Raw genomic sequence first — 23,639 nt, forward strand, 5'->3', positions numbered from 1 at the left:
GCATTGCTGTGAGCTAAGGAGCTCCAGGCCTCATTTAGCCTTTCTGTAGCCATTCCATTCAAATGAATGGATTTTTGGGCCTTTTCAGAGGGCAAGCCTGAGCCAACACCTTGCTCTGTGCCTGGACTCACACGTAGGCCAGACTAGGTAAGATTTCTTTCCATGAGCTACATTAATGAACCAGATGCTTCTTTTCTTTAACAACAATCCAGTCATTTCAGGATCATCATTCCTGAGGCTAGCATTTTATTCCATGGTTATTAATTAATTTAATTTAACTGGCCCCAGCTACTGCGGTGGAATTCCCAGCCCAGGAGTTGGGATTGCTACCTCAGTAATACAATCCCTCCACTGTGCTAACCTCTCCCAGTCAGGCCTCAGAACTCCGACAATACAAATTAGTCTGGGTTGCTGCTCTTGTTATGCAGTGATCCCTGGTGGCAGGTTTTATCGTCTGACCTCCCCCCCTCCAGTTGAATAGCTTTGCTGGCAGATCGTTGAAGCTTTAGGAATGGTTACTTGGCCAGGTGGATCCCAGTGGAACATGACATTGGTGTGGCTTACAGGCTTCAATGAAGGGGGAAAGGAGGAAATGAAAGGGGAGGAACGTCTAAAAGAAATGGGGCAGTGCAGTAATGTGGTGCACAAATGTGAATGTGAGTTCGGAGCCTCTCCTGCAGGAAGAGGTCAAACAATCTGCAGTTTGAGCAGTAACGAGGAAACAAGCCATTTGGCCCAACAAGTCCCTACCAGTGGTGAGCCTGACCTCAGTGGTGGGCAAGTTGTTGGAGGGAATCCTGAGGGACAGGATGTACATGTATTTGGAAAGGCAAGGACTGATTAGGGATAGTCAACATGGCTTTGTGCATGTGAAATCATGTCTCACAAACTTGATTGAGTTTTTTGAAGAAGTAACAAAGAAGATTGATGAGGGCAGAACAATAGATGTGATCTATATAGACTTCAGTAAGGCATTCAAGGTTCCCCATGGGAGACTGATGAGCAAGGTTAAGTCTCATGGAATACAGGGAAAACTAGCCATTTGGATACAGAACTGGCTCAAAGGTAGAAGACAGAGGGTGATGGTGGAGGGTTGTTTTTCAGACTAGAGGCCTGTGACCAGTGGAGTGCCACAAGGATCGGTGCTGGGTCCTCTACTTTTTGTCATTTACATAAACGATTTGGATGCGAGCATAAGAGGTACAGTTAGTAAGTTTGCAGATGACACCAAAATTGGAGGTTGTAGTGGACAGCGAAGAGGGTTACCTCAGATTACAACAGGATCTGGACCAGATGGGCCAATGGGCTGAGAAGTGGCAGATGGAGTTTAATTCAGATAAATGTGAGGTGCTGCATTTTGGGAAAGCAAATCTTTAACAGGTCTTATACACTCAATGGTAAGGTCCTACAAAGTGTTGCTGAACAAAGAGATCTTGGAATGCAGGTTCATAGCTCCTTGAAAGTGGAGTTGCAGATAGATAGGATAGTGAAGAAGGCTTTTAGTATGCTTTCCTTTATTGATCAGAGTGTTGAGTACAGGAGTTGGGAGGTCATGTTGCGGCTGTACAGGACATTGGTTAGGCCACTGTTGGAATATTGCGTGTAATTCTGGTCTCCTTCCTATTGGAAAGGTGTTGTGAAACTTGAAAGGGTTCAAAAAAGATTTACAAGGATGTTGCCAGGGTTGGAGGATCTGAACTACAGGGAGAGGCTGAACAGGCTGGGGATGTTTTCCCTGGAGCGTCGGAGGCTGAGGGGTGACCTTATAGGGATTTACAAAATTATGAGGGGCATGGATAGGATAAATAAGCAAAGTTTTTTCCCTGGGGTCGGGGAGTCCAGAACTAGAGGGCATAGGTTTAGGGTGAGAGGGGAAAGATATAAAAGAGACCTAAGGGGCAAGTTTTTCACGCAGAGGGTGATATGTGTATGGAATGAGCTGCCAGAGAAAGTGGTGGAGGCTGGTACAATTGCAACATTTAAGAGGCATTTGGATGGGTATATGAATAGGAAGGGTTTGGAAGGATATGGGCCGGGTGCTGGCAGGTGGGACTAGATTAGTTTGGGTTATCTGGTCGGCATGGACAGGTTGGACCAAAGGGTCTGTTTCCATGCTGTACATCTCTATGACTCTATGATTCTATGACTACAATGGGCACATATAATCCGTCAACATACTGGCAGCTCCTGGGAAATGACAGTCTTCTTGATTGGCTAGTCTTGACCTCATGCTCTGCAACAAGCCCTGATGGAATTGATTGTTGCTCCTGCCTCTGGAAATCCACTAGCGTCAAATGACCAGCTTTACTCAACTTGGTGAATGTAAACATCCAGAATGCCCCTCTTCCCTGGGCTACACCCTTTAGCCTCATCATATTCTTATCTTCTAAACTCTTTGGATGTGTGGTTACAGTTCTGAACTCTTTAGAGTATTGTAATACCTTTAATTACAAGCACCTTGGGATATTTTCTCCATGCTAAAGTTGCTATGTCAAGGCAGGTTGTTGTTATTTAAGAGAAAAGCAGCCTTTCTATTTCTAACACTCTTCAATGTTTCTGGTTTCCTTTACTTACTCCAGCATTTTTTTATTTTTCACATCTGCTTGCTTTTCTTTCTCTTTAAGGAGAAAGTAAGGTCTGCAGATGCTGGAGATCAGAGCTGAAAATGTGTTGCTGGAAAAGCGCAGCAGGTCAGGCAGCATCCAGGGAACAGGAGAATCGACATTTCGGGCATAAGCCCTTCTTCAGGAAGCCCTTCTTTCTCTTTAGTTGGCTTTAGAGGGTTACAAGGTAGCCAGGTTGGAGCTGAAGAATGGACTTAGAAGATCTAGAAGGGGGGGATGAAAAGGCTTTAGGGGGTAGGATTAAAGAAAATCCTAAGGCCTTCCACACTTACATGAGGAACAAGAGAATAACCAGAGTAAGGCCGGTCAGAGATAGTGGAAGGAACTTGCGTCAGGTTTCAGAGGAAGTAAAGGAAGTCCTGAATGAAAACTTTGCTTCAGTATTCATTACTGAGAGGGACCTTGATGTTTCTGAGGACAGTGTGAGACAAACTGATATTCTAGAACAGGTTGATGTTAGGAAGGAAGGATGTGTTGAAAATTTTGAAAACGTAAGGATAGATAAATCCTCTGAGCCAGACGGATATCCCCTAGGTTACTACAGGAAGCGAAGGAAGAGACTGTTGCACCTTTGGCGATGATCTTTGCGTCCTCACTGTCCACTGGAGTAGTGCCAGATGATTGGAGGGTGGCAAATGTTATTCCCTTGGTCAACAACGGGAATAAGGATAATCCTGGGAATTACAGACCAGTCTTATGTCAGTGGTTTCCTAATGAAGGGCTTATGCCCAAAATGTCGATTCTCCTGCTCCTGAATGCTGCCTGACCTGCTGTGCTTTTCCAGCACCATACTCTCAACTTATGTCAGTGGTGGACAAATTATTGGAGAGGATTCTGAGAGACAGGATTTATGATTACTTGGAAAACTATAGTTTGATTAGAGATAATCAGCACGGCTTTGTGAGGGGTAGGTCATGCGTCACAAACTTTGTTGAATTTTTTGAGAATGTGACAAAACCCGTTGATGAAGGTAGAGCATTGGATGTGGCGTACATGGATTTTATTAAGGTGTTTGTTAAGGTTCCCCATGGTAGGCTCATTCAGAATGCAAGGAGGCATGGAATACAGGGAAACCTGTCTGGCTGAACAAGGAATTGGCTGGCTCGTAGAAGACAGAGGGTGGTGGTTGATGCAAAGTATTCAGCTTGGAGCTCAGTAACCAGTGGTGTTCGGCAGTGATTGGTTCTGGGACCTCCATGCTTTGTGATTTTTATAAATGACTTGGATGAGGAAGTGAAAGAGAGGGTTAGTACGTTTGCTGATGACACAAAGGTTGATGAAGTAGTGGAAAGTGTGGAGGGCTGTTGTAGGTTGCAAAGTGACACTGACAGGATACAGAACTGGGCTGATAAGTGGCAGATGGAGTTCAACCTGGAAAAGTGTGAAGCCATTCACTTTGGAAGGTCAAATTTGAATACTGAACACAAGGTTAAAGGCAGGATTCTAGGCAGTGTGGAGAGACAGAGGGATTTTGGGGTCCATGTCCATACATCCCTCAAAATTGCCACCCCCAGGTGATAGGGTTGTTAAGAAGGCGTATGGTGTGTTGGCTTTCATTTGCAGAATGATTGAGTTTAAGAGCTAAGAGGTTATGCTGCAGCTCTATAGAGTCCTGGTTAGACCATACTTGGAATATTGTGTTCAATTCTGGTCGCCTCATTATAGGAATGACATGGAAGCTTTAGAGAGGATGCAGAGGAGATTTACCAGGATGTTGTCTGGACTGGAGGGCATGTCTTATGAAGAATGGTTGAGGGAGGCTTTTCTCATTGGAGCAATGAAGAATGAGAGGTGACTTGATAGAGGTGTACAAGATGTTGAGAGGCATAGATAGTCAGAGACTATCCCAGGACAAAAATGACTATCACGAGGGACCATAACTTTAAGGTAACTGGAGGAAGATTTAGGGCAGATAGTAAAAGTGGGTTTTTTACTCAGAGAGTGGTGGGCGAGTGGAATGCATTGTGAGCAGTGGTAGTAGAATCAGATACATTAGGGACATTTAAACAACTCTTGGATAGGCCCATGGAAGATAGTACAATGAAGGGTATGTAGGTTAGTCTGATCTTAGAGTAGGATAAAAGGCCTGCACAACATTGAATGCTGAAGGGCCTGTACTGTGCTGTACTGTTCTATGTGCTAGTTCCTTCTTCCCTTTTTAAGGAGTAGATATTTTCCAAGACACTGGGGCATAAGAACAAAAGTTTGCCTTTAAGCTCCTCAAACTTCTTCTGTCATTCAATAAGATCATGTCTGATTTGCAGATTAATTCCATCTGAATGTTTCAATTCTCTAGACTTTAATCCCTTGCCTACAAACAAAATCTGTTTTGGTTCTTAAATTTTCAATGGACCCCCCCCTCCCAGCCTCAACAGCTTTCGCATAGTATGGAATCCCGACAGTGTGTAAAGAGGCCATTCAGCCCACTGAATCTGCACTGACCCTCCAAAGAGTATCCCAGACCCCCTGCTCTATCCCTGTAATCTCGTATTTCCCATGGTGAATCCACCTCACCTGCACGTCCTTGGAGACTATGGGCACTTCAGCAAGGCCAATCCACCTGACCTGCACATCTTTGGACTGTGGGAGGAAACCGGAGCACCCGGAGGAAACCCACACAGACACGGGAGAATGTACAAACTCCACACAGCCAGTGACTTGAGGGTGGAATTGAACCCAGGTTCAATAGTACTGTGAAGCAGCAGTCCTAACCACAGAGACACCCTTCCTGGAAGAGATGTTCTAGATTTCCATTCCCTTTTGAATGAGGAAGTTTTTTCTGTTTTCACCTTGGGCAATCTGGCTCTGATTTAAGGTTATACTCCTGTGTTTTGAACTCCACCATCAGAGGTAGTAGTTTCTCTCTAATTTTGCCATTGATTCCGTTAATCACCTTAAGTAACCCAATTGCACCTTCATTTATCTGTCTCAAAATTTTGCATTATGCTCAGCAAATGAAAGCTCAGCAATTGAGCGAGTTGCTACTTGAACCTGGTTAAAAATCACACAACACCAGGTTATAGCCCAACAGGTTTATTTGGAAGCACAAGCTTTCAGAGCGCTGCTCCTTCATCAGATGGTTGTGGAGAATAAGGACATAAGACACAGAATTTATAGCAAAACATTACAGTGTCATGCAACTGAAATGACAAATTGAACAAACCTGGATTGTTGTTACGTCTTTCATCTTTTAGAACGTTTGGTTCATTAATACGCAAATCTCAGAACTTCTTTTAAGTTACCTTCTCGAGATAAGTTAAGGTTTTATAACAAAAGGTGACATCTCAGCTCAGACAATGCATTAAAAGTGTGAGGTTAGAGTCTGGCTGTATCCTAGTCTTGAGCCAGGCTGGTTATATTTCTAAAGTGGGGGAATTTATAAAATATTGCATGCATTGATTGCCTGCAGATTGTGCATTTTTGAGCAAAATAGAAAGTATCTGCAAATATAATTCTGCAAATACAAAAGCATACGTGAATCTGATCAGTCCAAACCTTGAAGCACAAAAATATTTCAAACTTGAAAAGACTAGCTTCCATTTGAAAAATCACTGCAGTCTTCCCCAGAGCCCAGTAATACATGTTAATGTTACACAACTTCCTTAAGAATACATTGATATTGATCCATGGCAAATGGCAAAAGAATCAGAAAATAAACCTTTGCATATAAATATCTGAAGCGATTTGAACCTTGTGAGAATTTCACACATTGGTGTGGACTTACTGGCAGCACACGATATATAATCCTGTTCTAATCAATCAAATGAGTGCTATGGTGAACTGGGCTATTTTGAGCTAATCGTTGCAAACATATTCTGACGGTGCTGACCAGGGGGATAATTGTTATTGCCATGGATCTGCTACTCTGTGCAATGAGGGAAATCTCTCTCTCTCCTCCCCAGTTCTCCGACTAAGTGCATGATGAGAACAAAAATAGAGGACTGTGTCAGGGATCATAGTAGTGTTGTGATCATTTCACAGGATTAGTTACCCATAGGGTCAGCCTGATTTTCTGGGACATGGGCACAAACTCACCAATTAATTAATAAAGTCAATGTACCTGAAATTGAAAGCTTCCCTCAGCAATATTGTTCATGAAAATGTCTTCAATAAACATTAAAAAGAAACTCATTTCATTCACTAATGTCCATTCAGGAAGGATATTTGCCATCCTCATCTGGTCTGGCTTACACGTGACTCCAGACCCACAGCAATATGATCAGCTCTTAAATCCAACTCCCACTCCCCCAAGTGTCCTTCAATGTGGCTTCATAAGGGACACAGCTCAAGGGCAATTAGAATGTGCAACAAATTCTTATCAATGCATATATTCCATGAAGGCATAAAGAGAATAAGATGGAGTAACGAGAGTGTGAGGAAGTTCATGTAGAGCGTGAAGTCCAAGATTCTATATCGTGAACTGGATGTGAGTGTAGATGTGAGCAAACTGATCTCTTGGTAAGATGAGCTCATGCTCAAACTCACCCTGGGGCAGAGATGAGTGGTAAATAAACAGGATCACACTGACTGATAGAGATAGACACAAATGATCCTAATTATTTTTCTGGCTCCCATTCCCAGGTCAGTCAGAAATGCAGGGGTTTGTGGTGGGAGTGCGTCACAAACTCCATGGACGGAATCAGAACATGCGATCAATATGACTCCATATTAGCAGAACATCCACGTAAGTAGCTATAGAAGATCAAGTGCCTGCTGCAATGATCCAGCAGTTCATTGGCCAAAGTGCTGGAGAGGACTGGGCTGACCACATCAATATAAAATGTAATCAGTAACACTAACAGCCCTTGGATAAGGTGATGGCTCAATTAGAATTGTTCTTTGTGGAGTTATAAAGTCTGTGAAAAATGGAACATGTTTCCATTAATGCGAAAGTCCTTCAGGTTGTGAAGTAATCCAGGTACTGCATGTTTTCCTTGTCATAGCATCTTTAAGTCTCAGAAGGAGGCCTTTTGGCCCATTGCATCAATGGTGATCTCCATGGAGCAATTCAGTCAGTCCCATTCCCCTTTTCGATCCTTGTAGGATTTGTGAGTGACCATCCAATTTCTTGTTTCTGCTTTCATGACCCTCATGCGCAGCCGGTTCCAGGATATTAGCACTTGCTGCAAAATAAATTTCTTTCACATCAACCTCCTTGTAACTCTTCACAAAACTCTTGAATCCTTATCCCCTAGTCTTTGTGCAAGTGGTCATTGTGAACATTATTTCTTTGTCTATTTTGCTTCATGATATCTTAGTCTTGCACATCTCTAACAAATTGAACACTAATCTAACATGATGACAGTTCAGTACCCAAAAATACTATGGACATTTTAAAACTTTTAATTCCAAAGCATTTTTAGTTTTTAAAAGAGGACAGCTAAAGACAAAAAAAAAGAGACTCCAAATGTAAATTCAGTGCTTTCTTGCAATACTGGCAATAATGGTTTCCAATCTGGGTCCAATCACATGGCAGTAACTATGGTACGTGAGGCAAGCTTTGAACACAGAGAGAGACATAACAGGAAGTGATAACAAAGGGCTAACGCTCTTGCCCTTCTCAGCAGAAAGTCAACTCTTGCAAATATTCTATGTGTTTTGCCCTTCCAAGGCATGTAAAAGAAAAAAGGTCAAAAATGGACTACAACACTGGCTTGTGTATGTAAGTGGAAGAAGGTATGCTGGTGAACCAAGGTTCCTGTATACTAGCTTGAGTTCAAGAGCTAGTGTGCTGTGAAGGTCACAGATGAAGAACCACTCATTTGTCACCCCTGTGTTACACGTAAAAGGACTCTCTTACTCTGACAGGCAAATGCCAACTACTCAGCAAGCCAGTCAGAAGGAAACAGGACAAGAAAGACTTTTTTTGCTCTGAATATTATTAATCAATTTCCATTGAATAAAACAAAACAGGATGAAAGGATTTCAACTAACCTGCAAAAGCTAAAAATCCCCAAATCAACTGTTCAACTATCAAAGTTCCACCATCTGCTCTTCATAAATGACAAGAGAGACAAATCTGCATATCTTTTAAATTTTGACCCACTTCTTATTTTTAAGATTAGTGAATGTGGATTGCATTTTTTTTCTTGCATTTAGTGACTAATAGAATTGTGTTTTTTTTTAAACTCAAAAAGTTTGGTTAAACTGCCCCTCTTAAACATAAATTTATTTGGTTTGTTGAGAAAGGCATTGACAAGTGAAGGAGGGATTTCTTTTCAAATAAATCTTATTGTAACCAAACAAGGAGGTGGATGAGTAAAGAAGGAATGCTCTATTTAGGCGTTCGACAGACTAATCTAAAGAATTACAGCGGATAAGTTTTCACTTTGATACTAATTTTTTAAAAAAGTGAAGTGAAAACCACAAAAAGCTTTCTTGAGTTTGCATTATTAAAGATGTCTGCATTCAATGGTAGTGTGTTCCTAATAGAAATGGGAAAGTTACTTTGTTGATTTGAAAGTTCTGTCCCTTGGACTGTTGAAAGATTTAGTGAGGCGAATAGGATTAGAAATTCGTCTATAAACTTGAAATTTTAAAAGGGACAGCATAACCTCGTTGTCTCTCCCGACCTCTCCCTCGCCTTTAATGGTTTGTAGTACCCTTCATGGGCTTTGCATAGAAATTAATCAGTTGGAAACATGGGTGATTTACTGGTGGTGGTTAATGGACAAATAAAATGCCATGGATAATTTGGCGATAGGAAAAAAAAATAAAAACCTTACAGTTGTGCACAAGAGCACTTCAGAATACTAAAAAGGTTGCATAAATAAATAAGGTAGCAAATGTTTTACAGTTAAAAAGAGAGAGGAGTGGAAAGGGATAGAGAGAACAAGAGAGCTAAATGGAAAAGTGAGGAAAGTGGAAGGAGAGAATTTCAGAAAAAATGACATAGGAGTTGGAGATTATACAGCTTGAGCTGGTGAGCAGGAAAACTACTATGTCCAATGCAGAGATCATTGGCTCAGGCTTGAGGGTAGATGCAACTCAGTTTGATCATCTGATTCCCAAGCATGAGGAGGCAGAAGTAAAAAGCTTTGTTTCTTACTTTCAAATGGTAGCACATCAGCTAGTGGGGCCATGTTCAACAGTGCTCCTTATTGCTGCAGGGAAAAGTGTACGAAGTTTGCTTTCTTTGCTCTGTGCAGAGAGCCACTGGTTATGAGGTAGTAAAGAGGGATATCTCAAATGTGCATCAAATAGTGTTGGTGCTGCATTATCAAAAATTCTGTACTGTCAGGAAATAGCATGGCTATACCAGGAATGTGAAAGGCTTTTGTCTATTAGGTACGAACATTCAATACAGAGGGCACTCAAACTCAATTATCTTTGAAGAATTCAAAAACTCCATAGCCTTCCCAGTAGAAAGGCAGATAGAGGAAAAGAGAGTGACTGAGTCTACGCTGGCTGATGACTATGAGTCGATCCATAAACCTTTGTTTCAAAACCCCTTTCATAGTTATCCCCAAGCAATTGGAAAGGATAGAGTTGGAGAACACTGAGCACAATTAGGAGAGAGGGAAGGGCTGGAGCCTTTCTTAGGATAAAAAGGCTGGTGATGAAATGAAAGGTGAGACCGAGAAGCTGTGGGTGTTTTAATTATAGTAAAGTAGGACATGTCCTGGTCAACTGTTGGAAGCTACAGGAAAAGTCAATGAGATTTACTGGGACACATACACCTCGGCAGAGAATAGCAGTCAGTCTGAAAGCATAGCAGACCAGGCTATGGCTGTGACTACAGCATTGAATCTATGTGAAGCTACTCTTGAGAATGCAGACAAGGTTAAACAACTCACTGAGAGTTAATGCAATTTTGAATCCAAAGGAAAGATGTCCATATTTTTCTAGGTTGAAGTGAACAAATGATATTGGAGCCAGTCAAATTCTACTGCTGAAAAAAAGGCTTGACCCTCCCACATGAGAATGCAACAAGTGCAAAGGTAAAAGGGACTGAAAGGAGGGGAACTTTACTGGGTGCATCTGGAGTGCAAGCTTGTGTTGGGACCAATGACAGTGAGAATTGTCACTAAGTTTCCGGTGGATGGGATCAACTCGGTCCTCAGCAATGATTTGGCAGGATCAAAGGGAATGGCATCCCAAGTGATCTTTGAGAAGTCCACTGAGATCAGGAAGATAAAGCAACTGCAGGAGAAAGAGCCTGGTGTTTTCACCAAAGACGCGATCATGCATTCGATGGCCAGACAAGCTCAGCCAGTGGAGGCGGAGGTTGCCTTGCAAAAGGAACTGCCTCCAGTTGGTCTATCTGAAACCATTGTCAGGAATCTAGATGATCCCATGGAATCAATGAATAGAACCTCTATGGTAGTCGCCCAAAACGTTGCCTCAATGTTAAAGCCACTCGTTCAGACTGAAGCTGAGGCTGAAGAACTCCCATCCATTAAAAATGAGATGCTGGTAAGAGAGATAGATCTCCCAGATCTGTAAATGATAAGTGCTCAGTGATGTCTTGGGAAGTGGACCTGCTGGGACATAATATTGCAGAGAGCTCACACAATTCTGATGGCCGGGCATGTCAGTAAAACCTGAATCCACATCAGCTGGCAGTTTTACAGCCAGAGGGATGGAGCAAGGCATTGCAGACCATGCCCCACCTGCCAGTTTATGGGAAAACTTGAACTGTAATAAACCCTTTATCTGTGCTTCCCATGTCAACTTTCAGTGAGGTGTTAATGGACAGCATGGGATCCCTCCACAAACCCCTACCCTGTGCTCTTCCAGCAAGGCCATCTGAATAGAACTCAGGAATAGGAAGGGTGCAATCACTTAGAAGGGATTGCACTACAGGCCACCCCACAGTCAATGGACAGAGGAACAGATACATTGACAGTTTATGGAAACATGTAAAGATGACAGGGTTGTTGTGATGAGTGATTTTAACATCCCTTATATTGGCTTATGCCCGAAACATCAATTCTCCTGCTCCTTGGATGCTGCCTGACCTGCTGCGCTTTTCCAGCAACACATTTTTCAGCTCTTATATTGACTGGGACTCACTTAGTGCCAGGGGCTTGGATGGTTTAGATGGGGATTTGTTAGATGTGTCCAGGATGGTCTTTTGAAACAATATGTCAACAGTTCAACTAGAGATGAGGTCATACCAGACATGATACTGGGGAATGAGCCTTGCCAGGAGATTGAACTTGCAGTGGGGAAGCATTTTGGGAAGAGTGACCATAATTCTGTACATTTTAAGTTATTTATGAATAAGGACATGAGTAGTTCTCAGACGACAGTATTAAATTGGGGGAAGGCTAACTACCACAATATTAGGCAGGAACTGGAGAATATATTTTGGGACGGCTGTTTGAGGGTCAGTCCACTTCTGGCACATGGGAATCTTCTAAGGGCCAGTTGATTAGAGTTCAGGACCAGCACATCCCATTGAAACCGATGGATAATGATGGCTTAGTCAAAAAGAAAAAGGAGGCCCATGTAAGATTTAGAAAACTGGAGACAGGCAGAGCCCTTGAAGAATCCAAAAATAGCAGGAAAGCACATAAACAAGGAATTAGGAGGACTAAAATGGGCTATGAAGTGTTCTTGGCAAACAGGATTAAAGAAAATCCCAAAGTGTTTTATACATATACTAGGAGCAAGATGGTAGCGGGGAAAAGGTAGGTCCACTCAAGGACAAAAGAAGCAATTTTGGCATGGAGCTAGAGGAAGTGGGTGAGATCCTTAAAAACATTCTTTGCATTGGTTTTTAAAAGGAGAAGGACATGGTTGATAGTGAGTCTTGGGAGGGGTTTGTTTATATTCTAGGGCATGTTGATATAAAAGAGGAGGTATTGGGTGTTTTAAAAACATATTAGACAAGTCTCCAGGACCTGATGGGATCTATCTCAGAAAGCTGAGAAGCAGGTGAAGGAAAGACTGGGGTTTGGTACGAGATCTCTGTATCCTTTTCAGTCACAGGAGAGATCACAGAGCGCTGGAGAATAGCCAATGTTTTTTCTTTACTTAAAAAGGGCACAAAGGATAATCCCAGAAATTACAGATCAGTCAGCCTTCCATCTGTGGTAGGGAAATTATTGGAGAAGATTCTTAGGGATAAAATTTACTCACATTTGGAAATTATAGACTAATTAATGAAAGGCAGCATGGCTTTGTATGGGGAAGGTCATGTTTCACAAACTTGTGTTTTTTGAAGAAGTGACAAAGATGATTGATGAGGCAGGACCGTAGATATTGTCAATATGGACTTTAGCAAGGCCTTTGACAAAGTCCCTCATAGCAAACTAATACAAAAGGTGAAGTCACCTGGGATCTGTGTAAGATGCATACAGAATTGGCTTAGTCAGAGAAGACAGAGAGTAGTGGAATAGTATTTTTAAGACTGAAAATCTGTGACCAGTGGTGTTCCACAGGGGTCAATACTGTTGTCTGTAATATTTATAAATGATTTGGAGGCGAATTTGGGCAGCCTGATTAGTCAGCTTGCAGATGACACCAAGGTTGGGAAAGCTATGGATTGCCAGAGGTTACAGCAGGATATGGATAGGCTGGAGACTTGGGCAGAGAAATGGCAGATGGAGCTTAATCCGGAGAAATATAAGGTGATGCATTTTGGAAGATCGAATGCAGGAGGAAAACATGCTGTACATAGCAGAACCCTCAGTAGCATCAATGTACAGGAGGACCTAGGTTTACGGGTCCACAATTCCCTGAAAGCGACAACAGAAGTGGATAAGGTGGTCAAGAAAGCATATATCATGTTTGCTTCATCAGTCGGGGCATAGAGTATAAAAATTGCCAAGGAATGTTATGGAGTCATGGAGTCATCAAGACAGAAACAGACCCTCCAATCAAATACCAACCAAGTTTCCCAAACTAAATTAGTCCCACCTGCCTGTGTTTGGTCCATATCCCCCCAATCCTTTCCTATTCATGTACTTAGTCTCATGTCTTTTATGTATTGTAACTGTACCTGCATCTACCACTTCCTCTGGCAGTTCATTCCACACATGAACTACCATCTGTGTGAACAAGTTGCCCTCAGGTCGTTTTTAAATCTTTCTCAACACATCTTAAAAATATGCACTTAATTTTGAAATCCCCCAACCTAAGGAAAAGATCTTTGCTATTCGCATTATCCATGCTCCTCGAGATTGTAAAAACCTCTACTGAGGTCACCCCTCATCCAGTGACAAAGGTTCCAACCTACCCAGCCTCTCCTCATAAATCAAACCCTTCAGTCCTGGCAACATCTTGGTAAATCTTTTCTGAAACTTCTGCAACTTATGTATGTCTTTCCTACAGCAGGGCATCCAGAACTGTACACAGTGCTCCACAAGTGGCCTCACCAACCAGCAGAGAGTTTGCTCCCAATTCCCATTGTTTCCAGTTTTGCTAGAGCTTCATGGTGCCATACTCAATCAAATGTCAAAGGGCTGTCACTCTCACCTCACCTCTGGAATTCAACTCTTTTGTCCATGTTTGAGCCAAGGCTGTAATGAGGTCAGGATTCGAGTGGACCTGGTGGAACCCACACTGAGTGCCACTGAGCAGTTTATTGCTGAGCAGACGCTACTTGCTAGCACTGTCGATGACATCTTCCATCACTTTACTGATGTTCTTGCAGGTACAGAGAACTGTAGTTAGGCTAGGTTTGGAACATTGTGTACAGTTCTGGTTGCCACACTACCAAAAGGCTGTAGAGGCTTTGGAGCAGAATAGAAATGTCAATTATTCGGGGATAAAAGGGGCAAGTGCGAAGGAGGTGTGAGAAGCAAGTTTTTTTTTACACAGAGAGCGATAAGTGCCTGGAATGTAATGCCAGAAGAGATAGTGGAGGCAGATACAATAACAATGTTTAAGAAGCATCTTTACACATATATGAATAGGCAGAGAATAGAGGGATGTGAACAGTTTAGAGGCCAAAGGTTTTTAGAAAGGCACCGTGTGTCGGCACAGTCTTGGTGGGCCAAAGGGCCTGTTCGTGTGCTGTGCTGTTCTTTGTTCATAAAGGGCAACCTTCTCAAGGGCAACTAGGGACGGGCAATAAATGCTGGCCAGCCCACAATACCCATGTCCCACAAAATGACTTTTAAAAACTGAATAAAGTTATATCCATTCTGTGATAACCATTTCCCAGAAGTAATTCCCCTGAGATCCATATTTATCCAGACGGTGGTGGGCGGCTGTCCCAATTCTCCGATTTTATGAGCTGGCCACTATGATCCAGTCAGATCACCTCTCAAATTTCCCATCTAAACAATCCCAGGAAGTCATGGCTAACCTGAGGTTGACCCAAAGGAACTCTTCAGTGTAAAACCCACAGGCACAGAGAGCATTAGAAAGATACCATCAGACCCTATGAACAATGATTAGGTCTCAGGCCTTAAGTACTTAACTGACTTGGATAAAGGACTAGAATGTCTTTTAGTTTGCCACCAGGGCCTCACCCAATGAGTCCACTAGTTTTACTCCATTTGTATTAGTTCACGGTCACCAAGCGCGAGGGCCTCTGAAACTCCATACTAAAATATGTTGCAAAATTCCAAGAGTGATTCTCGTGAGGTTGTGAGAACATTTGAAAAACAGCGCTGCTTAGGAACCTCCATGTTAGTGTCCCTCTCAATATTTGGCAAGCCTTAAAACTTGTCTCATAGAGAGGTTTAGGAAGCAAATTATCTGACTGAGGCCCAGATCAGGGGAGAAAAAAGCACCTGTGACCGATCTACTACAGCAACACAACAGAAGTAGTATGGACTGAAAAATTCATTTCATATGTTTTTGAAAAGCTGAGCTTGCACTTGAAGCTCTAAACTTTAACAAAGTATGTAAAGTAGCCATCGGTGAAGGATAGGTGTGTCCTCTCTCAAGAGGACAAAGCCAGAACAAAGAGACTAATGGAGTACTTCTCCAAAACTCTAAACAAGCAGCAGAGACAGTATCCACATAAAGATGGTTATTGTGAGCTCTCAAACACTCCAAGATTGGGAGCAGGAGACAACAGTCTTTACTGACCATGAATTTTGTGAAAAAGTTAAGGCCTAGTTTATCAGGGCATTCTGTTGGAGTTTTCTCCTTCAGCCATATATCCTGAGAAACTATCCACCTTTCTGGAAATCAAATGGAATTACGAATGCCCCATTCTGAATGTAAAGAGATCTAGTTAGAAGTGCGTGTGTGTGTGTGTGTGTGATTTATCTTCAATATTTAATTCTTTTGCACCCTTAATAGTGAAATAAGAATTGATTTAATTTCATTTCATTTGTCCTATGGGGAGGTTCATGGATCAATGTGATCAAGTACTTTGAACATTTTTAACTTTTATTTCCAAATGTATTTTTAAAAAAGAACTGCCACGGACAAACACACTTCCCATGGATCTAATTTCAATGCTGTCTGGTAAAGACTTCTTGAGGAATCCATGGATTGTCGCATCTGTCGACTGTCAAGGAAGAGAGAGAGAGAGAGAGAGAGCTGGAAGAGATAACAAAGAAGCTGATTATCTCCTCCTCTCAGGAGGTTTGCGTGTATTAGTCTCAGTCTGACCACTTGCATGTGTGCTGTGAAGGTCCCAGTCAAAGAACTACCCATTAGTGAGTTAAAGTCTTCGAGGAGAAAGTGAGGACTGCAGATGCTAGAGATCAGAGCTGAAAATGTGTTTCTGGAAAAGCATAGCAGGTCAGGCAGCATCCAGGGAACAGGAGAATCGACGTTTCGGGCATAAGCCCTTCTTCAGGAATGAGGAAAGTGTGTCCAGCAGGCTAAGATAAAAGGTAGGGAGGAGCAACTTGGGAGAGGGGCGTTGGAAATGAGATAGGTGGAAGGAGGTCAAGGTGAGGGTGATAGGCTGGAATGGGGTGGGGGCGGAGAGGTCAGGAAGAAGATTGCAGGTTAGGAAGGCGGTGCTGAGTTCGAGGGATTTGACTGAGACAAGGTGGGGGGAGGGGAAATGAGAAAACTGGAGAAATCTGAGTTCATCCCTTGTGGTTGGAGGGTTTCGAGGTGGAAGATAAGGCGCTCTCCCTTCAACCGTCATGTTGCTATGGACTGGCGATGGAGGAGTCCAAGGACCTGCATGTCCTTGGTGGAGTGGGAGGGAGAGTTGAAGTGTTGAGCCACGGGGTGGTTGGGTTGGTTGGTCCGGGTGTCCCAGAGGTGTTCTCTGAAACGTTCCGTAAGTAGGCGGCCTGTCTCCCCAATATAGAGGAGGCCACATCGGGTGCAGCAGATGTAGTAAATGATGTGTGTGGAGGTGCAGGTGAATTTGTGGCGGATATGGAAGGATCCCTTGGGGCCTTGGAGGGAAATGAGGGGGGAGGTGTGGGCGCAAGTTTTGCATTTCTTGCGGTTGCAGGGGAAGGTGCCGGGAGTGGAGGTTGGGTTGGTGGGGGGTGTGGACCTGACGAGGGAGTCACGGAGTGTGTGGTCTTTTCGGAACACTGATAGGGGAGGGGAGGGAAATATATCCCTGGTGGTGGGGTCCGTTTGGAGGTGGCGGAAATGACGGCGGATGATACGATGTATATGGAGGTTGGTGGGGTGGTAGGTGAGGACCAGTGGGGTTCTGTCCTGGTGGCGATTGGAGGGGCGGGGCTCAAGGGCAGAGGAGTGGAAAGTGGAGGAGATGCGGTGGAGGGCATCGTCGGTCACGTCTGCATTGCTGGTAAAAGGATGCTCTTGCTCTGACTATTAGACACTAAGTAGCCAACGAGCCAGTCTACTGGAAACAGAACAAGGACTCTCTCACTTTGAGTGCTGCCAAATAATCACTGTCAAAAGGAAACAAGACAAACGACTTACAGACACTGATTTGTACACTTTTAAATGTTGTTTGGACTCACTTCTTATTCGTAACCTGTGTCTGTGTTGCATAAACATTTATGGCAACTGTTAAACTCACTCTTTTGTTAACTCAAGAAAGCCTGTTTAATTTGGTTCTTTTTAGAATGCAAATTCAGTAGGCCCAAGAGAAAGACATTCAGAAGCAGAGATCTTTTCAAATAAACAACCAAGAAGACAAATTGCTGGAAAAATCCAACAGGTCTGGGAGCATCTGTGAAGGGAAAACAGCATTAAAGTTTCAAGTTGATTGATCCTTCTTTAGAACTTGATCTTTTGAAATAATCTTGTTATGACTAACCAATGAAGAGGAACCAGTTTGCTGTTCTTCACCGGGGAGTGTAATGTTTTGTGTATTTGCCTGGAACCATAATAACCTGAAGTCCTCACCTGGGTCTGGTCATAACAGCTCCAAGAGAAATCAACCCAGTTTCTCCAATCCAATCTTGTACCTGAAGTTTCTGAATCATAGGGCCATTCTGTTAAAGCTCCTCTACACCTCAAAGAACCTCAAATCCTTTCTAAAGCATGATTACCAGAACTGATGGTGTTATATTCCACAATTAATGACTTTCAATGGCCAATTATGAGACTTGAGAATGTCTTGGAATAGAATAAAGCAAACATGATTATACAATAAATCAGATAATCAAGTCAGGGCAAAAATCCGATCTAACCAAGGTCATGTGTGAATGCTTGGTGTGTGTGTGTGTGTGCTATGCTTCAGTGTGTATTATTACTGGGAAGACTTTATCCCATTTGAAATACCAAGTCAAATCACTGTCTGATTGGCTTTGCTAATAGAGTTCTCATTTTGGAATCAAGTGGTTGTGGGTTTAATCCCCACTCCAGGTTTTGAGTTAAAAATCCAAGGTGATCTCTCTAGGTTCCAAAAAAATGTATTCCCATTTCTTCAGGTAATGGACAGCTTTGCCTTAACCCAATCTTGTCAAGTTTCTTCAGTGTGATATTTAATGTGGTTATTAACTGATCAATTGTAATGACTATTAAAATAGTGCACATTAGAATGTTTTTTTATAGATATTTTTATTAGAAATTTAACATTTTTACAAGTTTACAAAAATAAACAAAACTCTCAAATACAAACATTGATATACAACTAAATCAAATATACAATAGCCAAAATTTAACAAAATAAAAAAAAATACCGAAAAAGGAAAAAAAACAAAACTCAGCTGTCTACTAATCTAACCTACAACTAACCAGAGTGTATATTTAAGTCTCTTACATGCTCGGAATGTGTTAACATCAAATGTAATAAAACCCGTATTCGTGCGGGATTCCTCTCCCAAGGGGCCCCGGGCCAGCCAGGTTTGTAATCTCAATTAAATAAAAGCCCTTGTTAGGATAGCCGAAATATCTGTATTTATGTAATTCAAGAAGGGCTGCCATATTTTATAAAATAATTCGGTCTTTCGGTGCACCATATTTGTAAGAAAGTCAAGGGGAATACATTCCATAATTAATCTGTGCCAATTTGAAAGTCCAGGGGGGCCCTCAGCCACCCAGTTCACCAAAATATTTTTCCTTGCACAGAAAGAGAGAATAGAAAATAGTCTCTTCCCGTACATGTCCAGGGAGGGAAAGTTCGAAAAGCCCAAAAGGAGAGATACAGGGTCCACTTTAATTTCCGTTCCTAAAATTTCTGTCAGGGTACTGGCTACTTTAGTCCAATATCTACGGATCTTATAACAGGGCCATAGGCAATGTACAAGAGTGCCCACCTCTATTTTGCATTTGGGACACATTGGAGATGCTCCTGCCTTAAATTTTGCCAATCGAACCGGTGCTATATGGGCCCTATGAAGTATCTTCAGCTGGATAGCCTGGGTTCTGTTACAGATAGTAATTCTTCTAGCGTTTTCCCAAATATCATTCCATGTTTCTATAGAGATTTCTAGTCCCAAATCCTGATCCCATGTTTTAAGCAGATTATCCATATCTCCCAATACTTCATCATGTAGTAAATGATAAATAGTACTGACGGAAGATACCCCCACTGGTCGTAGGACACTACATTCTCTATCTGATTTATAAAGACTATCTAATAACGTAGTCTTCTTCTGTATATAGTCTCGAATTTGGAAGTATCGAAAGAGGTCTCCATTAGGTAATCCGAATTTCTGCCGCAGCTGTTCAAAAGACATCAGGACCCCATCTTTAAATAGATCCCCTAGACATGAGATACCCCTGGATCTCCAGAGTTTAAAAGTGGCATCTGTAAACCCCGGTTGGAATCCCCATGCTCCCACTATCGGTGCATAGGGGGATGTTTTATGTGAGTTGCCCTCATTTTGCCGCATTATATTCCAAGCCTTAATTGTGTTTAGTATTATAGGGTTTTTACAGTGATCCGTAATGATTTTCCTCTTGTCTGAAAATAAAAGGTTAATAAGTGAATATTTTACTTGAGAGGCCTCGATGTCCAACCAGATTGATTGTGGATCAGACAAGACCCAATCAGCTATGTAACTTAATAGGGAACTTAACTGATATTTCCTAAAATCTGGGAAGTCCAATCCTCCCCTTGTCTGTGGAAGCTGTAGCTTCTTCAGCTTAATGAGGGGCCGTCTATGATTCCAGATAAAGGAACCCAGCCAGCCATATAATTTACGTAGAGCCATCCTCGGCAGCATCACCGGAAGCATTCTCATAGGATATAGGAGACGGGGCAGGACATTCATTTTAATTAGTGCTATTCTACCCAGCCAGGAAATTGGAAGGTCTCCCCATTGCTGGAGGTCCTGCCTTATCCTTTCCAGTAAATGCACAAAATTAGCCTTATACAACTGACCAAATACTGGAGTAATAAAAATGCCTAAATATAAGAAGCCCTCCAGGGACCAACGAAAGGGAAAAGTGGATCCGTCCACTAAATGGGGTGTCATAGCAAGGCCACCCATTGGCATAGCCTCCGATTTTGAAAAATTAATTTTATAGCCTGAGAATGCGCTAAATGTATTAATAACTTGGATTAGGCGAGGGATGGACATCAGAGGATTACTGAGGAATAGAAGAACATCATCTGCATAAAGGGTAATTTTATGTTTACCTGTACCAATCCTCGGGGCCGTTATATTAGGATCAGCTTGTATAGCTTCTGCTAGTGGTTCAATTATTAGCGTGAATAACAATGGCGAGAGGGGACATCCCTGACGGCAGCCCTTACCCACACTGAAGCTAGCCGAGCCTAATCCATTGGTAACCACAACTGCTTTGGGATCACTATACAATGTTGAGACCCATTTGGTAAACACCTGTCCAACGCCAAACCTTTCCAATGTGTAAAACAAATATGACCATTCGACCCTATCAAATGCCTTTTCCGCGTCTAATGAAACTACTACTCCTGGTATCTTTCCCTGATGACAGGCTTGAATCATATTCAAAACCCTTCTAATATTATTGGATGATCTACGGCCCTTAATAAACCCCGTCTGATCCTCCTTTATAATATGTGGCAGTACCCTTTCTAGTCTCAGTGCTAACGTTTTAGAAAGGATTTAAAAATCTACATTTAGCAAGGATATTGGTCTGTATGACACACAATCTTCTGGATCCTTTCCTTTTTTAAGGATAAGAGAGATATTTGCCTCTTTCAGCGAAGGCGGGAGACAGCCCTGACTATATGCATAGTTATACATGTCCATAAGTGGACCAGCCAATATTTCTGTAAATTCTTTATAGAATTCAGCTTGAAAACCATCTGGGCCCATTGCCTTACCGCTCTGAAGTTGCCTAATTGCATCAAGTATTTCTTGGACTGTTAGAGGAGCATTTAGGACCGATACCTGTTCCGGAGTTAGGCCCGGAAAGGTCAAATTTTAAAAAAATGACTGCATCCTCCTAGTCCTATCTTCACAATCCTGCGATTTATATAACTCAGAATAAAATTCTCTAAAGATCGCATTAATCTTTTTATGATCATGAGTCAAAATACCTGTACTTTCCTTGATAGACTTAATAGTCTGAGGGGCCTTTTTTTTCTTTGCAAGAAATGCTAAGTATCTACCCGGTTTGTCGCCAAATTCATATAACCTTTGTTTTGCAAATAATATTTCCCTCTTAGCCGTTTGAGTAAGCGTAGTGTTTAGAGCTGTCCTAAGAGCCGTAACCCTTTTCAATTTAATTATAGAGGGGCCATCAGTGTATGCTGTTTCAGCCGCTTTTAAGCGAGCTTCAAGCAGACGCTGTTGTTCTCCCTTCAATTTTTTCTGGGTCGCTGAGTAGGAGATGATCAAACCTCGCGTATAAGCTTTGATGGTCTCCCACATCATTGATGGCTTGCTAGCCGTACCTGAACTAATTTCTAAAAAAGTTTTAAATTCTTGAGAGAAGTACTTTACAAATTTACTATCTTTCATTAGGAAGGGGTCCATACGCCAATGCCGAGGGGATGTCCCATTGTTCCTCGCCTTAGTTTCCATATATGCAGCAACGTGGTCGGAAATTGCTATACTACCTATTTTACAGGATGATATGGAATTTAAAAAAATCGAGGGGGCAAAAAACATATCAATTCTGGTATGACATTTATGTGGATTGGAGTAGAAAGAAAAATCTCTGCCCTGTGGATGAGGACATCTCCATACATCTACTAATCCTAATTCTTTGTTCAGATCCACCAATTGTCTAGATCTGGGGGATACTCCTGCAGTACTCTTGGGAATCCTATCTATTTCCGGATCCATAATACAATTAAAGTCTCCCCCTATAATTGTATGACAGGCACCAAAAGCCATCAATTTTGAAAAGGCTTCCGTTATAAATATAAAGGGGTGTGCCGGGGGGCAGTACAAATTTAAAATCCCATATTCCTCTCCATTTATAAGGGCTTTAATCAAAATATATCGTCCAGATTCATCTTATATCTGATTTAGGATTTTGAAAGGGAAATTCTTCCGAACAAGAATAACAACTCCCCTGCTTTTTGAGCTAAAAGAAGAAAAAAAGGCCTGATCAAATCCACCCTGTCGTAATTTCAAGTGTTCTTTATCCGACAGGTGTGTATATCAACTCTTTCTTTCTTAAGATTTGATAATATTTTCTTCCTTTTGACTGGCGAATTACACCCCTTGACATTCCAGGTGCACCACTTAACCGACTGATCAACCATAATCATCTGGGCAAATCCGAGACCCCTCGGGAGGGGAAACCCTATCCAGAACATCCCGAGCGTAGAGCATATAAAATTTACAAAAGTAAAGGCTCTCTGATATACTCACAACAGTATAATAAAAAACTATTTCGAAATAAAAAAAATATAAAACGTATCTAAGTGGAGATTTTCCCCCTTGTTCCCAGGGGGTGTCACTTCCTCTCCAAAAGTCCATCATATCCTCTCCCAACCAATGCCTCACCCTTGACCCAGGCGCTCCTCAATAAAATGAGGAGAATTCAGATATAATACAAAGCTAGAGTTAACAGTGAGCACCCTACCCCCACCCATACCAACACCTGGGTATATTTGGTAATGTTAATACCATATATAAACATATAACTATAAAATTGCAACCTCAACAAATAATACTTAAATATAATAATACAAAATAACAAGGGAGAAACAACCCCGCTCCTAAAGACAGAGGTAAAATAGAATAAGGTAACCACCTCCTCCCACCAACATTAGCCAAATCCCCCAGCTTATATATATATATATATATTATATATATATATTTACACACATATACATACATACCCACATATATACATAAAATACTAAAAGAAAACAACCCCAAGAGGGGGGGGGAGAAAATCAAATCCCTCTCCCCACACCCCATGTTAATATTAAACAGTAAGGTAAGAAAAAAGAAAAAAAAGGGGGGGATATAAACCAAAGTGGGGGGAAAGGCAAACCAACATCCATTATCTCTTACAGTTTATTTAAGAGAGTCCAAGAATTCCTTAGCCTTTTCTGGTGATCCGAAGTTATACACGGATCCTTCATGGTTAAAGCGTAGAGTCGCTGGGTAGCGTAAGGAGTACTGAATATTTAAGTCCCTTAAACGCTTCTTCGCCTCGTCGAATGCCTTTCTCTTTCGGACCAGAACTGGGGAAGAGTCCTGGAATAACATGATCTTGGATCCTTTATAGATCATAGCTTGGGGGTCTTTTCCAAGATTTCTAGAAGCTTCTACGAGTGTCTGCCTCTCCCTATAGCTCTGCAGCCGGAACAGGACC

The 23,639-nt window shown here is 42.0% G+C and overlaps 1 protein-coding gene across 2 annotated transcripts in view; it reads left to right on the forward strand.

The window, feature by feature from the left end:
* Positions 1–23,639, forward strand: part of LOC122540216 (claudin-16-like) — a 39,289-nt gene that overhangs the window by 2,662 nt on the left and 12,988 nt on the right. For both annotated transcript variants that reach the window (XM_043675603.2, XM_043675602.2), the window contains one exon: positions 7,206–7,308. In XM_043675603.2, the coding sequence (XP_043531538.1) occupies positions 7,206–7,308 (103 nt within the window). The remainder of the gene's footprint in view (positions 1–7,205; positions 7,309–23,639) is intronic.

This window comes from Chiloscyllium plagiosum, unplaced genomic scaffold (genome assembly GCF_037043375.1).
Source record: "Chiloscyllium plagiosum isolate Xiang-an unplaced genomic scaffold, Cpla_swu_hap1 HiC_scaffold_37, whole genome shotgun sequence".
In the NCBI taxonomy this organism is placed as follows: Eukaryota; Metazoa; Chordata; class Chondrichthyes; order Orectolobiformes; family Hemiscylliidae; genus Chiloscyllium; species Chiloscyllium plagiosum.